The sequence below is a fragment of the Prionailurus bengalensis genome, chromosome E4 (genome assembly GCF_016509475.1).
Source record: "Prionailurus bengalensis isolate Pbe53 chromosome E4, Fcat_Pben_1.1_paternal_pri, whole genome shotgun sequence".
NCBI lineage: Eukaryota > Metazoa > Chordata > Mammalia > Carnivora > Felidae > Prionailurus > Prionailurus bengalensis.
In genome coordinates, this window is record NC_057360.1 from 24,393,769 (window position 1) to 24,413,562 (window position 19,794).

General features: G+C 38.5%; 2 protein-coding genes and 1 non-coding gene across 4 annotated transcripts in view; 2 read left to right on the forward strand and 1 right to left on the reverse strand.

Moving 5' to 3' along the window:
- The window catches only part of RGL1 (ral guanine nucleotide dissociation stimulator like 1), a 257,870-nt gene extending 238,091 nt beyond the window's left edge, over positions 1-19,779 (reverse strand). Inside the window, exon 1 of one of the 2 annotated variants that reach the window (XM_043567990.1) lies at positions 19,403-19,779. The gene's annotated coding sequence lies outside the window, so the exon portion shown is untranslated. The remainder of the gene's footprint in view (positions 1-19,402) is intronic. The other variant, XM_043567992.1, reaches the window with a different exon arrangement.
- APOBEC4 (apolipoprotein B mRNA editing enzyme catalytic polypeptide like 4) lies at positions 2,126-8,995 on the forward strand. Its single transcript, XM_043567995.1, has 2 exons — positions 2,126-2,476; positions 6,679-8,995. Exon 2 carries the CDS (start codon positions 6,709-6,711, stop codon positions 7,813-7,815), a length of 1,107 nt encoding a protein of 368 aa, XP_043423930.1. The 5' UTR covers positions 2,126-2,476; positions 6,679-6,708; the 3' UTR covers positions 7,816-8,995.
- Positions 3,086-3,191, forward strand: LOC122476670. Its single transcript, XR_006295584.1, has one exon. It is a non-coding gene; the product is annotated as a U6 spliceosomal RNA (small nuclear RNA).
- Positions 19,780-19,794: the final 15 nt, after the last annotated feature.

Genomic DNA, 19,794 nt, shown 5'->3' on the forward strand with positions numbered 1-19,794 from the left:
AGTGAAATTAGTCAGAGAAAGACAAAAATCATATGACTTCACTCAGATGAGGACTTTAAGAGACAAAACAGACGAATATGAGGGAAGGGAAACAAAAATAATATAAAAACAGGGAGGGGGACAAAACAGAAGAGACTCACAAATATGGAGAACAAACTGAGGGTTACGGGAGGGGTTGTGGGAGGGGGGATGGGCTAAATGGGTAAGGGGCACTAAGGAATCTACTCCTGAAATCATCGTTGCACTATATGCCAACTAATTTGGATGTAAATTTTTAAAAATAAAAAACAAAATTAAAAAAAAATTTTAATAAAATAAAATACACTCAGAAGCTTAGAGTAAAGTGTTGATTGCCAGGGGCTGGGGGAAAGAGGATATGGAGTAATGTTGGTCAAAGGGTACAAAGTTTCAGTTATGCAAGATGACTCAGTTCTAGAGATCTAATGAACAGCATGGTGACTACAGTTAATAATACGATATTGCATACTTGAATTTGCTAAGAGGGTAGCTCTTAAATGCTCTCATACAGCACCCCCCACCAAAAGATAACTATATGATATGTTATTAGCTAGATTGTTATAATCATTTCACAATGTAGAAATACATCAAAAGATCAAGATGGGGCGCCTGGGTGGCTCAGTCTGTTAAACGCGGTCAGTGGGTTCGAGCCCTGCATCGGGCTCTGTGCTGACAGCTCAGAGCCTGGAGCCTGTTTCAGATTCTGTGTCTCCCTCTTTCTCTGACCCTCCCCTGTTCATGCTCTCTCTCTGTCTCAAAAATAAATAAATGTAAAAAAAAAATTTTTTTAAAAGATCAAGTTGTACGCCCTAAATTTAATACATAATTTTTATTTTTCAATTATCCCTCAATAGAGCTGTTTTTAAAAATGGTGGCTACGTAGGGATTACCCATCCCTAAAATTACCTAAAATGCAATTGGTAAATATACTAGTGGATAGAGGTTCATTTTTAAGGTAATATTTTTAAATGGGATGTCATTTATTAATGTTAAATAAAAGATGAAATTTTGGTTTTATATTTACAAGTTTGCTGAGTTGTAAACTCAGGAGATACTATGAAAATGGAGGCAGGAGGTAAGAATGACAAAGGCATGATCAGCGGCCAGTCATGGGGAAGGAATGGGATACAACAGTGAGCACACACCAAAAAAAAAGCATGGAAGACAATGTAACTGACAAATAACTAGCTGAGGAGTTAAGTGAATACACGTGAGACCCTTAAAAGGCAGAGATCAACATGAAACATCTAAACTAGAAGGAGCCCCCTAGAGGAGAAAGGACACTTGCTGTTGTGGAGACTGGGAGTTTGATGGAGGAACCAGTTAAGAGTGGTGACACTGCTGCAGGAAGCCTTCTAGGTTCTTCCATTATCCCTGATGGGCTATCTTCAGCATAGTATATATTTAAGAACTTTTTGGTGGTAGGTAATGGAAATACACAATAGTGATCACCACTGGTTGCTTCAAGTGGCCTGAGGAAGAGGAAAGAGGGAGTAATTGGGAGAGGCCATAGACAATGAATCATTACTACCAACAAGTTCAATGTCCTAGGAGATGGTGTGGAGTTGAAGGGAGGCAAGGGAACAGAGGGGAAAAGGCTGAGTGGCTCTTCCATTAACTATGGAGAAAGGGCCACAACTGATCCGGAGGCAAAGTTTGCCTTAAGCTGGAAGGACCCACCTACATACCAATAGGAAGGATCTCCCAGAGAATGTGTAAGAGAGAGACTACTAGCACATAATGACTCAGGTTTGGACAAACTGAAGAGCTTTCTCTTCAGGGATTGTGGACCTAGTAGTAAAAAGCGCCTCTTTTGGGGGAGATCAAGTCTCTGCTCCCTTTCATAGGTGCCCCCTTCTCCCAGAAGGGCAAGCCTCCTAAGAAAAGGCCCTTGTGCCTCCACAGGCAACACAACCAACAAACCGTATCCACACATGAGGCCTGGCACTTATTCTGGATCAGGACAAAGACTTTGAGAGGCATGACTTCAGAGCTTGATTCTTACAGCCAGAGGGAGGAAAAAAAAAAAAAAAAAAAAAAACCAAGACGTTCACTTAAATAGTCAGATAGTATGCTTTTATCCAGACTGGAATATGCATTCATGTATATTTTCATCTTTGGAACAGGTGGTTTGAAATGCAAATAAAGTAATAAGTGTCAGAGCCGTATCCTAGCAGTAGCTGCTTTGCAAACGTTACCATGGCACCAATTCAACAGTGTTCTTAGAGGCAGCCATACCTCAGAAAGGTCTTTCTAACTTGGGACAGCAAAGTTCAAAGGAACTACTAGGCACAAACTACGAAAGAGTCCTGAACCAGTACAGGAGGTGAAGATTTACAGCACAATTGCCCTCTGAAGCCGCTTCAAACAGGGCATGGTACTTAAAAGAGAAAAGAAAGGAAACGGACTATCTTCTAGAACACCTGGAATGTGATCCAAGGCTGGAGACAAAATGATGGTAATTATAACTGCTAACATTTGTTTTTAGCTGCTAACAGATTGTGCACAGATTGGGAAGGGCAAACTCCATTCTCCAATTACTCCAGTGCAAACTGTGCTTTACCAGCACTCACTAAACCCTAGCTGGATGAAGAGAGAGCAGATTGTCCTCATGTATGTCTCATTTATGTTAAGTTAAGGAAGGCTGTCGTCCCAGGGCCGCAGTCCAGGGGCTACGCAAAACCGGAAGCAAGGATCTGGGTTCTGTAGATCTCTGCTTCTTACTGCCCGTAGATCTGCTCTAAGAGGGTAGCACGCCTTTCCCAAGCACAGCCAACGTGGGGGGAAATGGACCAGCTAGTGGGGACACAGGATGCTGGGGATACAAGTCTTAGCCAACCTGGCCTGTGAACCAACTAAGATTCCTAAGGTAGGCCCTGGGCTGAACAGGGCCCCTGCCTGGGTAGGGGGAGAATGAAAGGGCAGATACCAAAAGATAATAATACAAGACAGTCTGTGATCAGTGGCAAACTGATGATATACACCACAAAGTCTCTTAAGAGTTCAAAGGGGGCAGGTGTTCTTTCCCATTTCCCTTCAGATGAAGGTGATCAAAGAACAGTCTCTGGTGCTCACTTTGGCAGCACATATACTAAAATGGGAATGACACAGAGAAGATTAGCATGGCCCCTGTGCAAGGATGACACCAAATTCGTGAAGCATTCCATTAAAAGAAAGAAAGAAAAGAAAGAAAGAAAGAAAGAAAGAAAGAGAAAGAAAGAAAGAAAAACCCTCTGAAAAATTGAAGACTTCACCAATAGAGAACCACAGTTGGTCAACACTAAAAAGCCATTTAGCAAGAATGAAACTCCAGAGCTCCCTCCATTACATATAAAGGCCACTAGTCCTCAAGATCTCCTTACAGTAATAATGCACCATTCCTGGCTAAAATGGGAGAGGGAGCAAAAAGAAAGGAGTACTTAGAAAAGCAATCAGGACTTTCCATACTGCCTTTACTTTGAAACATGCACAGACTTATGCTTCCCATAAGGGTAATTCTGGGACCATTACATATAGTTAACTCCACCCATCCCACCCACCCCCAAAACACAAAGGCAGAAAAGGACCTCTTGATACTGCTTCTATAACATCTTACCCAAATCATGCATGACTTGAAATTGTCATTTGAGTAGTAACTTGAATATCAGGTGTGCCACTGAACAGCAGACCACATCCAGGGCACCAGGAGCAAGTGAGACTTTGGGTTGGGTTTCAGCAAGGTTTAATATTCAGAGAGATATAGTCTGATGAGTAAGGCTGAAAGAGGAGGAGATCCAGGGAGAAAACAATGCTCAGGATCAAGCAGGAGATGATGTCAGGCTCCAGGTAATGGATTCATTGCCAAGGACAAAACAGGAAGAATGCAGGGTCCTGGGGAAAAGTTATGAGGTCTAGGAAGCCTCAGGGCAGGGATTCAGTTGCATCAGGAAAATATAGCACTGAGGAGGAAACTGAGGCAGATACCTGCTCTTATGGATTAAATTGACATGACAGATTAGGAGAAACCTGGAATTTGATGGGTGTGTGGTGTCCAGAATTACTGCCGATACACGCCGTTAGGATAATGGTGACATGAGTGAAGTCACATTCCATCCACAGCAGGCCTGGGGCTCCTAAAATATTTTCTGCCCGGAACAGGGTTAGCAAAGGAACTCTGTAGGCTTCAGCTGTACCAAAAGAACAGGAACGGAGGTGATATGGGTTGAAAAAGAAAGAAGTTGATCAAAGTGCTTCCATATGAAAGGCTGTAATAAGTACTTCTAAAATGACACAATGTGTCATTTTGTTTGTTTTATAATGGTCAGTTTATCTCATTTAAATTTTCTACTTTGTCCATTTTGTTGCCTGGACAGAGAGTTAAATGTAAAAGATATATATTCTAGAAAAATATATGGGGATTTAACTCCTCTTTGATAGAGAAGTCTTTTCTAAGTACAATAGTAAAAACTAAATCTTAAGGCTAAAGATTAGACCTTATAAAAATGTAAAATTTGATATAATTAAAAATGCCACCAGCATAATTAAATGGCTCTATAAGCCAAGTGAAATACTTGCAAAAGTTATAACAGCTAATATTCTTAATACATAAAGAGTTCTTACAAATCAGTCAGGAACACCTCAAAAAAGGGGGGTTAGGAATCAAATGTATTTCACAGAAGAATAAATACTACAGACCAATAAGTGTGTGAAAAAGTGTTCAGCCTCACAACGAACTGAAAAGGTACAAATTATAACCACAAAGGGATACCGATGCTCACTTCTCAAATCGGCAAAGGAAGCGATAAATGATAAACATCACAGGGAGGGAATGAAATAAAATTGGAACACCTTCCCAAGAATCAATCTGACAAAGCTTGAGCCAATACAACTTTTAGTAATCTACACTAGAGAAAATAAAAATACAATTTATCTACAGAAATGTTCATCAAATCGTTATTTATAATCATAAAAGAGGCCAACACCTGAATATTTGATTACATATTAGCTGTGTAATAAAATACTAACTAGCCATGAATACTGTTTTTCGAAGAATTTTTAATAACACGGGGAAATGCTAATGACGTAATACTAAGTGAAAAAGCAAAGTATAAACATGATTTCATTTATGTTGTGCATAACGAACACATGTAGCAAAAAGATCAGAGGGAAGAGACACGTAAACAGTTATGGGAATGTAAACTGAGACACAACAGCATGAGTTTTTATTTTTCCCTTCAAGTATCAGTATTTTAAAAAATATTCTACAAGAAATATGTAATACTTGTATAACAAAAAGGTGGGTTTTTTTTAATGTTCTTAAAACTTGGTGTGCCTGGGTGGCTCAGTCGGTTAAGCACCCAACTTCAGCCCAGGTCATGATCTCATGGCTCATGAGTTCAAGCCTCGTGTCAGGCTGTGTGCTGACAACTCAGAGTCTGGAGCCTGCTTCAGATTCTGTGTCTCCCTTTCTCTCTGCCCCTCTCCTGCTCACACTCTGTCTCTTTTCTCTCAAAAATAAGTAAACGTTAAAAAAATTTTTTTTAATGTTCTTAAAACTATACTATAATGCCCTAGGTTGCTCTTTGGGAATAATGGTAACAGAAATTTTTGTTTAAAGGAAAAACAAAACAAAACTTAAAAGAGCTTAAGTTTTGTGGTTTAACATCCCAGAAACTATTTATTTGAAATATCCTAAAGGACCATATGTGCTTTCCAGAATGGTAAAGTTTCCAAAATGTTCTAACAAGACCCACCCACTGGAAATACAACTCTCAGATGGCAATGAGTAAGTGTCCACGACCCAAAGAATAATCATTCCTACAAGAAGTCTCTACCATTAAGCAAAATAGACCCCATGGTCCCATTCCCAAAATGATAGTTATCTCCCATTTACTGCCAATGATCTGAAGAAATAGCTGATTTTAAATGCAGGCACACTCAAAACCCATGCAGATAATTAGATAATATCATTCAGAAAAGAGACAAAAGAAGAACATTATGAACAAATTGCAAAACCCTTGCTTGTTTCTTTAGACTTTCATAAATAAGAATCATCTAGATAATCCTGGGATTTGTACTACCACTACTCACAGCTCATATTTATTGAGTCCTTCATATAATAATATGATACATATGCACATAATAAAGCATTTTATATTGATTACATCATTCGGTCCTCGAGAAAACCTTAGGAGGTAGATTCTACCCTTGCCTTCATTTTACAGACAAGGAAGCTGTGACTCCCAACTGTAAACAACTTGCAGAAAGTCACTACGCTGGTAGGCGACAGAGCCCAGATTTGAAATAAGGCAGTCTGTCTCCAGAACTTGCGCTGTTAACCCATTTGCTCTATTGCCTCAGTCAGGTCTATGAAACAGATAAAGGTATAATTTTGCCTTTCTTTTTTGTTTCCTCCCCACTCCTCAAGATTCTCAATGAAGAGAGACGAATCCCGAGCTTTCTAATCTATGGATATACATCAGTACATTCTAGAATCAAAGATTCTGTAGCTATTGCACTCTACCTCCTTTAGAGAAAAATAAGTTAATGGCTCAAAATAATAAATGGCTCAATAAGTTAACGCATTTAATGCATTAAAAATAGTAATGGCTCAATAAGTTAATGCATTTTCTTTCGTTTTGCCTGCACTGCTTTTATATATAATTTCTCTTCCTTGTTTAGGGTTGCAGCTAGAAGACAATAAAACTAGCAATGGAGCCCTTATATGAAGAATACCTAGCAAATCATGGAACAATTGTAAAACCTTATTACTGGCTAAGCTTCTCTCTAGATTGCTCTAACTGTCCCTACCATATTCGGACAGGAGAAGAAGCAAGGGTTCCCTATTCAGAATTTTATCAGATTTTTGGATTCCCTTACGGGCCAGCATATCCTCAAACAAAGCACCTCACGTTTTATGAACTAAAAACTTCCTCTGGAAGCCTGGTGCAAAAGGGCCACGCTAGCAGTTGCACCGGGAATAACACCCATCCAGAATCAATGTTATTTGAGATGAATGGTTATCTCGACTCAGCCATACGCAATAATAACGCCATCAGGCATGTCATTCTGTACTCCAGCAACTCCCCTTGTAATGAAGCCGACCACTGCTGCATCAGCAAAATGTACAATTTCTTAATAATGTATCCAGATGTTACTCTTAGCATTTACTTTTCTCAGCTCTATCACACTGAGCCTGAATTTCCTGCCTCGGCCTGGAACCGCGAAGCTCTCCGGAGCCTGGCCAGTTTATGGCCACAGGTCATTCTGAGCCCAATAAGTGGTAGCATTTGGCATTCTCTCCTCAACAACTTTGTCAGTGGTGTCTCAGGATCAACTGTTTTCCAGCCCATTTTAACTGGGAGAGCACAGGCTGACAGGCACAACGCATATGAAATCAATGCCATAACAGGAGTGAGGCCGTATTTCACTGATGTTCTTCCCCAGACAAAAGAGAATCAGATCACAAAAGCTCAGGCAGCTTTAGACAGCTATCTCTTAAACAATGTCTTTCCTGGACAGTCTTTTCAAGTGGCTAATGGACAACCTCAACCCAATCTGACCCCAGACCTCGGGGTTCCTGTCGTTTTTGTGCTGGTGCCTTTCAGAGACCTACCACCGATCCACGTGGGTCAAAACCCACATAAACCCAGGAATGTCGTAAGGCACTTGAATATGCCTCAAATGTCATTCCAGGAAACCAAGGACCTCAGAAGGCCTCCCCTTGGAATGCCAGTAGAGAGAGTGGAAATCATGGAGAAGTTAGCAAGTACCAAAGAGGCAGATGAAAAGAAGAAGAAGAAGAAAGGAAAAAAATAAAATCTGTATTTCTACCACATGAGACCAACTACCAGAGGCCTTATTAGATAGCAAACAAAAATCTGGAGACTTTCTCTCTTAGGTCTGATCCAAGATCGGAGATAAACTGATACTCTAAAAGCAAAACCTGCATTATTTACCAGCTCAACTATTATAAAGCTACACTACTTTTAACATAATCCAAAATGTTTCCATAAGCAACTTGATCTATTTTGAAAGTGACGGTATCAAAATGGAGCCATTAGTACCTTGCTGATATTCTGGTGTGGAAAAGGAAATGTCATCGTTCTAGTCTACCCACATCATCTTTCCCCCAAAAAGAAAAGCCCATGGACTAAATAGCTTCCTAAACTGGTTTCAGTATAAAAATTTACTGTAAAAGTGGAAAACAGCCTGAAGCTACTGACATTAAGTACTGTCTGCATAAGTAAACCAGTGATTTTCCATTAACTGTTAATCATGGATAGAAGACTTTAGGCAGCCCTTTTTTGTTTTTTTTCCTAAAATGGTTCTAAAGAGTTTTGCGTCGGGGGGAAAAGTTCTTTTGCTAATTGATTATATATGGCGACAAAAATTGATTTTTGAAACCTAGTCACCTGCTCAATGTGATATTTCCCAGCTCAGACCTCTTCCTCCAGAGCAGATGACAGAGGCAGGATGATACATGAGAATCAGCAAAGGCTCCTTCCATCATACACCATATAAAATCTATGCTGCCCTTCCCGGCTATCAGGGCTCCTTCTCTGCCTTCAGTTGCCTTGTCTCATCAGCAAGAATGTAAGTTCTGACAGGTTAAGCACTGTCTCTCTCGGCTCTTTGGTTTTCCCTTAGAATCTAGCCAAGTATTCATGCAAAATGTGGGTAGCAAGATTGTGAATCTACATCTCAGTAACATTACCAATCATTGCTTCCCAACATTCCTTATCCATTCCAGTTAAGAGCTTGCTTAACCATCCTGCAATGGACATCTTGTTTTTATTAGTATCCATTCTCCCTCCTCCTGATATAGCTCCCCAATGCATAATTTGTTTCTTTTACTTCCCTTCTTTCTGAACCTTTCTTTTTCACCGGCGTATATCTATATATAAGATTCTCTTAAAATCTTGTTCAAAACACACTTCTAGGAAGTGCTCCTTGACTAACCATCTGAGCATGTACATTAAAGCATGTTGTGTTTAATCAATTCACATTTTCTGCCTCACTTTCCTCTTAGAAATACGTAAAGATGCATTATGAGAAAAAAATGTATATCCATTTGTAAATTGCTACTCAATTTTTTCTTAGTGTATGTAAAAAGTAATGTTAAGCTATAAGATAGTTTTGCCATTAACAGGGAGGGGGACAAAACATAAGAGACTCTTAAATATGGAGAACAAACAGAGGGTTACTGGGGGGGTTGTGGGAGGGGGGATGGGCTAAATGGGTAAGGGGCTCCTGAAATCATTGTTGCACTATATGCTAACTAATTTGGATGTAAATTAAAAAAATAAAATTTTAAAAAATGTAAAAAAACAGAGATAGTTTTGCCATTAGAAAAAGCTTAAAGGACACGTAGAAGGAGGAGGAGAAGGAGGCAAAGAAAGAAAAATATTTAGAATAGAGATTTCTATTGTGATTAAAATAAACATGACTAAAATTTTTAAAAAGAATATTCTAATGTTAATGTGAAAATTTTTATATTATAATTGGAATATAATAATGTAATTATTATTTTAAAAGGTACTATTGAAGTTTATTATTAGATCATGAAATCACATGTCTACAATTTGGGATGTAGAGTTAAAAAAAAAAAAGACCCAACATGACAAATTCAGCATCTCTATCCACATGGGCAACTGAGGGGTGTGGGCACCAGCTCTGAAGCCTCTTGCCAGGCTGGCTGATGAGGCCCTACAGCAGTTGGGAAGGACCTGCCCACCCTATAGGCTTCTTAAACACATACATACATACATACATACATACATACATACATACAAGTAGTTGCCATGAAATCTACCTACAAAGTGGTCAAAAAGACACAATCAGGCTACAAAGGATTCACTTAAAGGCATAGCCTAAAATCTGTGATGAATTTGTATTTCAAATGCAAACCTGGATTTCAATGGTATATAACAAAGGGAGAAATGTTGCCTGAACTATAGGAAATAAAAGTGCCTTTTGGCAGTTAAATTTTTGTACTAGTTAGAGAAGTCTGGTGCTAGGAAGAATGTTACTGACAGGTCACAAGTCTCGGCCAATATAGTCAAGCCTTAGACATGAGACTGTTAAGAGAGCACAAAGACACATGGCCCTTGGCAAGTAGTCTCTATTTCCCCACTAATAAAACAAGAGATATAGACTAGCTCATATTTAAGGTTCCTTTCAGCCCTATCTGCCCTAAGATGGCTTGTCCTAAAACAATAGTTCCATGGAGTAAGCTTCTACAATCAGTGATTACACTTCTTGCTCACCACACAATGGGTTCTTGATCATGCCAGGCTGGCCCAGGGATTTAGGGAAGAGTAAAAGTTAGAATGTTCCACCTCTCTTCAGCGAACTGGCAATAAGGATAGTGAAGAATTGCCACTTCTGCCACACATATGGAAATTCCAATAAAGAAAATGCAAGCCAGGGGTGCCTAGGTGGCTCAGTCAGTTGAGCGGTTAAGCATCCAATATCGGCTCAGGTCATGATCTCACAGCTTGTGAGTATGAGCCCCACATCAGGCTCTGTGCTGACAGCTCAGAGCCTAGAGCATGCTTCAGATTCTCTCTCTCTCTCTCTCTCTCTCTCTCTCTCTCTCTCTCTCTGCACCTCCCCTGGCTGTACTCTCTCTCTCTCTCAAAAATAAATTGTAAAAAAAAATTTTTAACTAAAAAAAAATTCAAGTCAACAAATTAAAGCAGCTAGTGATGTGGTGATCTAAAAGACGCAGGGGGTATATCCCAAGAAACTGATGAGGGGAACATTACCTTTATGAATCTATCATGATGCAGGATTTGACTCTCAGTTTTGTAGGCTCAGCTACCCACTTAGTCAAGACAGAGAATGGATCTATTAACCAGGGCAGACCTGGATTAATAAAGCTCCCAAGATTGACATGTAAAAACAGAAAGCTAATGTACTGATTTCCAGTGAGATTTACAACTGGATATGCAACCAGATAATTCAAGTTGTCTAGCCTATACAGCCTCTCCATTCAGAGAAGCTCCTGGGAAGCCAAATTATAATCAGAAGGTTGCTTTGTGGATTAGAGGACATCAGTATTCAAATCAAATGTTTAATGCTATCATACTCTGCTTACTAGGGAGACCATCCCTGAAATGGTGGGATCTGCACAATAGCACCTGACCCCTGGACAGTGTTTAAGGGGGCCAAGACTGTAAGAGACAACATAAACTTCTATAACCAACTCCTGTCATGACTAGTATCGATTCTCTATAGATGTTCATGTTTTATCAAGCTACAACCTAATCCTGCTGACCTGGGAGCAAATCCCTTCTCTTTGAACTGCTGTTACATATCTTTTTTGATTCATAGTGCAGGAAATCCAAAAAGTTTAGCTCAAAGAATATCATGCTATTCATCTTATTTCCAAAGGTTTTAAGGAAAGCTACATGGTAACTTATACTAATTAAAAATAATATTAGTAGTACCTAACATTTAGTGAGAACTATATGTCAAGCACTTTTCTAAACAGTTACACATATTAACTCATTTAATCCTCCAAATAATCCTATGAGGTAGGAATTATTATAACATCTATTCTCAAATAAGGAAATTGTGGCACAGAGAGCTCACATAGTAAAGGCTGAGCTGATATGAAACCCAGGAGCTCTAGCTCTAGAATCCCCTGTTCTTAATCACTATGCTCTAATGGCTCTCAAAATAGTAACAATATGGACTCACTACAACGCCTGGGAAAATCAATACCCATTTTTACCAGCACTGCAGTCTTTCTATAGTTCTGCTCAGACTATTGTTATCAATAGGCATCCTTTAGACTATGGGCGCTAGGGAGGCTGGGTGGGCTAGGCTGAAGAACTTAAGTAACCCTGGATCCCAGAGGTTTGGCTTTAAACTCTCCCCAACCCCCACTCCTTGTTACCCATGACCTGATACCAAACAGAAGGCCTGGATCACCTTACCTTGATGTCCTTGACTCTAAGGGATGTGCCAAATCATAGACCTGAGGCAATGGAACACTGCTTCCTTAGTCTATCTAGTTAATTAAGTGGAATTGGTGCCTTAAAACATTAAAAGAGAATTAGATGATCCAGCAACTCCACTTCTGAGAATATAACCAAAAGAATTAAAAATGGGGTCTCAAGGGGCACCTGGGTGGCTCGGTCGGTTAAGTGTCCGACTTCGGCTCAGGTCGTCATCTCACAGTTCACGAGTTCAAGCCCTGCATAGGGCTCTGTGCTGACAGTTCAGAGCCTGGAGCCTGCTTCACATTCTGTGTCTCCTCTCTCTGCTCCTTCCCCATTCACACACACACTCTCTCTCTCTCTCTTGAAAATAAATAAGATGTTAAAAAAAACTTTTTTTAAACGGGGTCTCAAATAGATGTTTGTATACCCACATTCATAGCACATTATTCATAAGAGCTATAAGTAATCCAAGTGTCTGTCAATAGATGAATGGGTAAAGAAAATGTGGAATATACATATAATGGAATGCTATTCCACCTTAAAAAGGAATGACATTCTGACATGTTACAATTGCAAACTGAGGAGATCAAACTAAGTGAAATAAGCCAGTCACAAAAAAAACAAATACTGCATGATTCCACTAATATGAGGTAACTAGAGCTGTCAAATTTAGACAGAGAGAATATAAAATGGACCTTATCAGGGGCTGGGGGTGGTGGAGAATAGGGAGTTATTGTTTAATGGGTACAGAGTCTTAGCTCTTTTCTGTAAGATAAAAAAAAAGAAAAAAGAAAAAAGGTCTGGATATGGATAGTAGTGATGGTTGTACAATAATAGGAATGTAATTAACAGTGCTTAAAGGTACACTTAAAATAGTTAAGATAGTAAATTTTATGTTATGTATATTTTGCTATAATTTTTTAAAAATTAAGTGGAATTATTAATCGACACCCACTGATCTCTTCATTTACTAAAAAAAAGAAGTGACATCTTTTGTGATAGACTAACTATTAGGTAACAGGCTCTATGTCTAGCCTCAAAATACTGACATTAGGTGGGGGTAGCTCACAGAAATATGTGAAAAACAAATATCTTTTTTAAAAATCATTACAGGGGCGCCTGGGTGGCGCAGTCGGTTAAGCGTCCGACTTCAGCCAGGTCACGATCTCGCGGTCCGTGAGTTCGAGCCCCGTGTCAGGCTCTGGGCTGATGGCTCAGAGCCTGGAGCCTGTTTCAGATTCTGTGTCTCCCTCTCTCTCTGCCCCTCCCCCGTTCATGCTCTGTCCCTCTGTCCCAAAAATAAATAAACGTTGAAAAAAAAAAATCATTACAATAACAAGATTTTTTAAGTTCACGGTTTACACTTCATTTCAGGCTATTGAAAAGTTATGTGTGGGTTTATTTGGACCCTCATAGCTATATCCTTATTTTTAGCACAAAGGTAAGCGGTATAGTTGGGAATAATGAGAAAGACTTACTGAAAGCAGAGAGTGGTGCTTAAAAGCACAAGCTTTGGAATGTGACACACCTAATTACCATTACCAGTCTGCTACTTGCTAGTTGAGTATCATTGGCTGAGTTATATAACCTCTCTTAGCCTTAGTTTCCTCATCCATAAAATGGAAACACTAATTCCTAGGCCCTAAAGCTACTCTGAGGATTAAATAATGTAAATAAAGAGACTGTTTACCAAGTCTAACACAAAATAAACACTCATCAAGCAGTTGTTATTATTAATAAAATTTTAATAGAATAAAAGTAGACAGAAAAAATAGGAATTGTGGGATCTTTCAAATGCTATCAAAACTATAAATTTTATGGGGTGCCTGGGTGGCTCAGTTGGTTAAGCATCCAACCTTGGCTTGGGTCATGATCTCACTGTTTGTGGGTTCCAGCCCCACGTTGGGCTCTCTGCTGTCAGCACAAAGCCCACTTCCGATCCTCAGTAACCCCCTCTCTCTGCCCCTCCCCCACTCACACGCTCTCTCAAAAATAAACATTTAAAAAAGAAAAACTATAGTTTCTATTTTCTATAAGAAATAAAGATATGGGGCACCTGGGTGGCTCAGTCAGTTAAGCCTCCAACTTCGGCTCAGGTCATTATCAGGTCATTATTATCGTGGGTTCAAGCCCCGCACTGGGATCGGTGCTGACAGTTCAGAGCCTGGAGTCTGCTTAAGATTCCGTGTCTCCTTCTCTCTCTGTCTTTCCCCTGCTTGTGTTCTCTCTCTCTCAAAAATAAATAAACATTAAAAAAAAAAAAGAAGTAAAGATATACTACTAGCATTTGTAACGATCAGGTTGGGGAAAGGAAAAAATTCTGATTTTAATATTTTGCTTAAAGCAACAAGAGAAGAAATAAGTCCATGGTCATGAAAGATATGAAAATAATTGTAAGAAAATATTTTATGCAACTTTTTGCCAATAAATTGATAATCTAGATGAAATGCATGATTATGAAAATATAAATTCTAAAATTGAGTCAAAAAGAAAAAGAAAACCAGTCAATAACCACAGAAGATAGATGATGAAAGGTCTAACTCTAAAAATATAACCAAGTCCAGACAATTTTGCAAGCACATATTGTAACTTTCAACGAAAAAACAGCACAGTAATTTCCTACAGTTGCACTTATCCAACTTCTCCAGAGCATAAAAAAGAAGGTGAAAATCTTCTCAATTCATCTACAAAGGTAGACTAATCCTAATATCAAAATTGAGGGGGCCCTGAGTGGCTCAGTTGGTTAAGCATCTGACTCTTGATTTCGGCTCAGGTCATGATCTCATGGTCCTGGGATCAAGGCCCCAGGTTGAACTCTGCACTTAAGTACTTAAGGTTCTCTACCTCTCCCACTGTCCCTTCCCTGTTTGCACATGCACGTGCACTTACTCTCTCTCAAAAAAAAAAAAAAAAATTAAATAGACATAGCACAAAGAAATACTATGGGCCCATATCACTTATACATACTGATTCTGAAATCATGTAAACAAAATATAAACTAATCAAATCTAGCAAGTAATTAAAATAGTAATCAGAATTTATTCTGGAAATGTGGAAATGGTTCAGTGCGAAAAAATATATAAATATAATTAATTACATTTATAAATTAAAAGATATAAAATAATATGCTTTTCTCATTAGACCTCTCAAAAAAAGCATTTGATCATTTCAACAGTCATTCCTAAATATCATAAAACAATAGGAAATAAAACTGGTAAAATACCAACGCCATTTCCAATAAAATTGAAACAAAGAGGAGATGCCTATTATCACCCAATTTTTCGACACTGTTTTTGAGAGTCCAGCTAATGCAAAAGATAAGAAAAATAAAAAAGATATAAATATTAGAAAAGAAAATATAAATTATCATTATCTTAAATATTATGATTGTATAGTATGACAAGAAATGTAACCTTGATTAAAACAACTGTTAGCATCAATAAGAGAGCCCATTAGTGGGAAAGAATATAGGATAAATAACTTTTAAAAATCCGCAGTCCACAGCTTCTCTTTATATTACCATAAGCAGATTAAAAAAATGAAATAGATAAAGAGTCCCATTTAAAACAATGTTTAACAAACAAGGTTTATTGTTTCATTTAGCACTAAATATTTTTCCTGAGACAAGAACACAGATTTAAAACTTTTTTAATTTTAGGGTGCCTGGGTGGCTCGGTCAGTGAAGTGTCCAACTTCAGCTCAGGTCATGAACTCACAGCACATGTGTATGAGCCCCATGTCATGTCAGGCTGTGTGCTGACAGCTCAGAGCCTGGAGCCTGCTTCCCATTCTGTGTCTCCCTCTCTCTCTGCCCCTCCCCCACTTGCACTCATTCTGTCTCTTAAAAATAAATAAAACATAAAAAAAAGAAATTAAAAAAAATTTTTTTTAATCTTAGAAGTACTAATATATATTAATTAGTACTGGGGCATTGGGTGGCTCAATCAGTTAAGCATGTGACTCTTGATTTCAGCTCAGGTCATTATCTCATGGGTTTGTTGGATCGAGCCCCACATCAGGCTCTGCACTGACAGTGTGGGGTCTGCTTGGGATTCTCTCTCTCTCTCCCCCTCTCTCTTTGCCCCTCCCCCACTCATACTCACATGCTCTCTCGCTCTCTCTCTCTCTCTCAAAAATAAATAAACTTTTTTAAAAAGTACTAATATATAAACAAATAAAGGTCCCATTATTAAATAGTTCACCCTATCTACTCTACCTGAGTATGTAATCATAGTTATGTAAAGCTAAAATAATCACAAAGCAAACATTCCAAGTTTGGGAGGTTGGTGGTTTCAAAACAGCACCACTTCATTTGATTATTATGTACAAGCATTAGACCATACTATAGTGTAGATAACATGCTAAAAAGTCTTTTTATATTGTATTATTTATGTTGCTAGAGAACAGTAGTATTACATCATTACCAAAATTGAAACTTACTTATTTTATATATATATTATATAAATATATATTTTATATATATCTTATATATATATATAATACATGTTTGATATATTTGATTAACACTGACCTCACTTCCATTTCATTGCTATAAGATACAAAGTCTTGGTTTGTTAAGTATTTAGTCCCAAGGCTGGGGAAAAGAAGCACATGGTAGGTAGAGCACTCAGCTGAAAATATTCGGGGGAAAAAAAAAAGATGTGTTATAAGATAGTTTTATCAAAATCCTTTCTAATTAAAAAGATCCTTCATTCTTTGCATTATCACAGAAAATAAGCAGGAGCTACATAGTATCATGCAGCATTAACCTTGAGAAAATTCAGATTTAATCTTACTTTAGTATTGAACCAAACCAGGTTATTGGCACAATAAATAAGATGTCTTCAAATCTTTATTTCAGGGATCAACACTTATTTGTAAAATTAAAATAGGGAGAATAATATTACCTAAAATGAATTAAATACTATAATTAACTTTAAAAATTATAATTTGCAAGAGTGTTGAATAATATGTATTACATAATTAAAAGATAATTAAGGACAGGTTCCTTCACACATACCCACACACACATTTCCCTAAAGCTTTATAGATTTAATGGTTAGCTAATTGGGGTAGGGAGGAAATGAAAGTGTCCATTAAGAAATACTCAATCTCTTGGGGCACCTGGGTGACTTAGTCCAACTCCTGATTTTGGCTCAGGTTATGAGCTCTCCTCCTTGGGATTCTCTCTCTCTCTTTCTCTCTCTCTCTACCCCTCCCCCACTCACATATACTCCATCTCTCTCTCTCAAAATAAATAAACTTTAGGGCAAAAAAAGGAAATACTCGATCTCTAAATATGATTGCAAAATTGTCAGATTATTCATTCATTAGATAAAAATGTGTTGCATGCCTACTATTTTCTAGGTACTTATTGTGAGACAGTAAAAAATACTGCACTGGGAAAGGACTTTTTAGATATTATTACATCTCAAATGTATTATGCAATATGCGGCTGAGAATTAATTATATTTAACACATTCAACATATAGAACAAGATTCTGAGTAACCAAATCAATTATACCCTTGAGCAACTAGATTCTTTAAATTCCTCTCACTATTCCCTTGAGTTAATTTCTACACCAGGATTCTTTTCCAGTTCTAAAATAAGAGAATAAAGACATTTCCTACAGAAGACCTAATATAAAAGAAGAGAAATGTAAGAGGGGATACATTAGCTCTTAAATTCTTGTTTCCATTTGCTCTCAATAGCACTTCTAATGTTTCATTTTCTCTTCAAAGAAAATCTTGATTTAGAAGAACAAAAAGTACAATCATCTTCAACATCAAAACAAGTATATTGTTTAGTTCTTATTAAAGTTAGCAATAGATTGAAACTGAGGAAGAAATATTAAAACAAATCTTTATTCTAAGTTATATAATGCCACTCACCATAGTAATGGTCTGATACTTTGGTATATGACTTTGTAAAATAAATAGTACCAACAGGTAGAAAATTTTCCTTTGCTCTCTTAAGACAGTCCTTAGGGGAGTTTTTATCAGTGTTTGCTCATAACTTGAATGTTAATTTAAAGAAGTGTCACTTCTATCACCTAAATGATATATTTTCTAGAAAGGTGATTTAATTGGGAAGAGAAAAATGCCATATTGCTTCTTCCTCCCAAGAGGAAAGGATGCATTCCATTCCTGTGAACTCTCTTTGTCTCTCTCTGCCTCTGTCTCTGTCTCTTGGGTTCTGTGTCTCCATCTCTCTTTGCCCTTCCCCTGCTCACGTCCTCTCTCTCTCTCTCTCTCTCTCTCTCTCTCTCTATATATATATATATATATATATACACACACACACACACATATATATATATACACACACACATATACATACGCATACATGTCGATGGAGATATACATATCCGTATATGCATATGTATGCATATCTGTCCAACAAATGTTTGATTTTGAGATCTCTCTTCCTCTTCTTACTGATTCATTATGCTCAGTGTGATGACTTTAAAACTACTGCCTTTCACATTTCATTCATTCATCAATAAAAAATTGAGTACCTGAATGTATTGAGTACCTTCTGCATGCTTAGCATTATATCAAATGTAAAGGAAGATACAAAATAAATATAAGCCAAGACCTTGTCCTCCAGAATCTTTTGATCTCTTCCAGGAGCAAGATAAAACATGATATATCATTAAGTAATTCATATGACTAGTGCCAAAATCAAAGGTACAGGTAACATGCATTTTACATTTATGTAGAATTTTAGAGCTTCAAAACACTTTCCTGTATTTAATCCTCAGAACAGTCTTGTGAAGTACACATTATCAGCTCCACTTTAACAACAAGGAACCTGAAATTCATAATTTTAAGTGGCAGCCTTAATCAAATAGATTATGAGTGGAAGTCAAGACTTGAGCCAGGGTTTTCTTATTCTAAGTCCAGTGCTCTTTTCAATACAGCACAGGAAACCAAAGGCTGGGGTATTAACAGGAAAACAGCCAGCTTTCTGCTACAGATGGAATTGAACTAGATCTGATAGGATGTCAGGAAAACATAAAGCTATCTGAGCAGTGTCCAGCTAAATGTCCAGAATAATTTTATTCTGCAAATATTTGTACTTCAGTGTTATACACACACCACAACTACCATTTCCTTAGTTTTAGTGCCTTTACCTCCTCAGTAAGAGATTTGCTCTCAGAAATGAGGATGTCAAATGTAATTAAAAAGCTGGCCTAGCAGGATCATATAAATCTTAAATCACAAATATATATCTTAAAGGTCTGGCTTCTACTAATCCTTACACATTTTGTTTCCCCTCAGCACCGGAGAGTATATCTCGCCCCTATCCTTTTCTAGCATTCTTGCTCCCAACAACCACTTATTTTAAGATGTCAGTAGCTGACCCTACCCCAAATTCCACAGGTTCACCCCAGTTTTGTCACCCCAGCCCCTGCCCACAACATCCCCCTCCCTCGCAATGGATATAATACCTAGTTCCGGCTCTGCAGGTGCGGTCGGGATGCTGTACACAGCACTGACAGATAAGATATGACCTTTCGACTCCGTCCTTGGGGACCTCCCGCTGGCCGCGCAGCGTAGTTCCAACCCCGGCAAAGGGGCTCCCGGCTCGGGACCGCAGCCACCGGCAGCGCACGGTCCGAAGTGATGCCTCTGACAACTAGAACGACACTGGGCGCCGGGGCGTGCATCACTCCGCCCCATACTCCTGCCAACTGCAGGGGACTTGGTCCGGTAACCAGTCCATCCCACCCCACAGGCGAGTCCGGGCCAGCCGGACCTCACGCAGGACCCCGACGACGGGTCGCTGGCAGCGGCGGCGGCAGCAAAAGCCACCCGCCCCCAGTGCCCATAGCCGCCAACC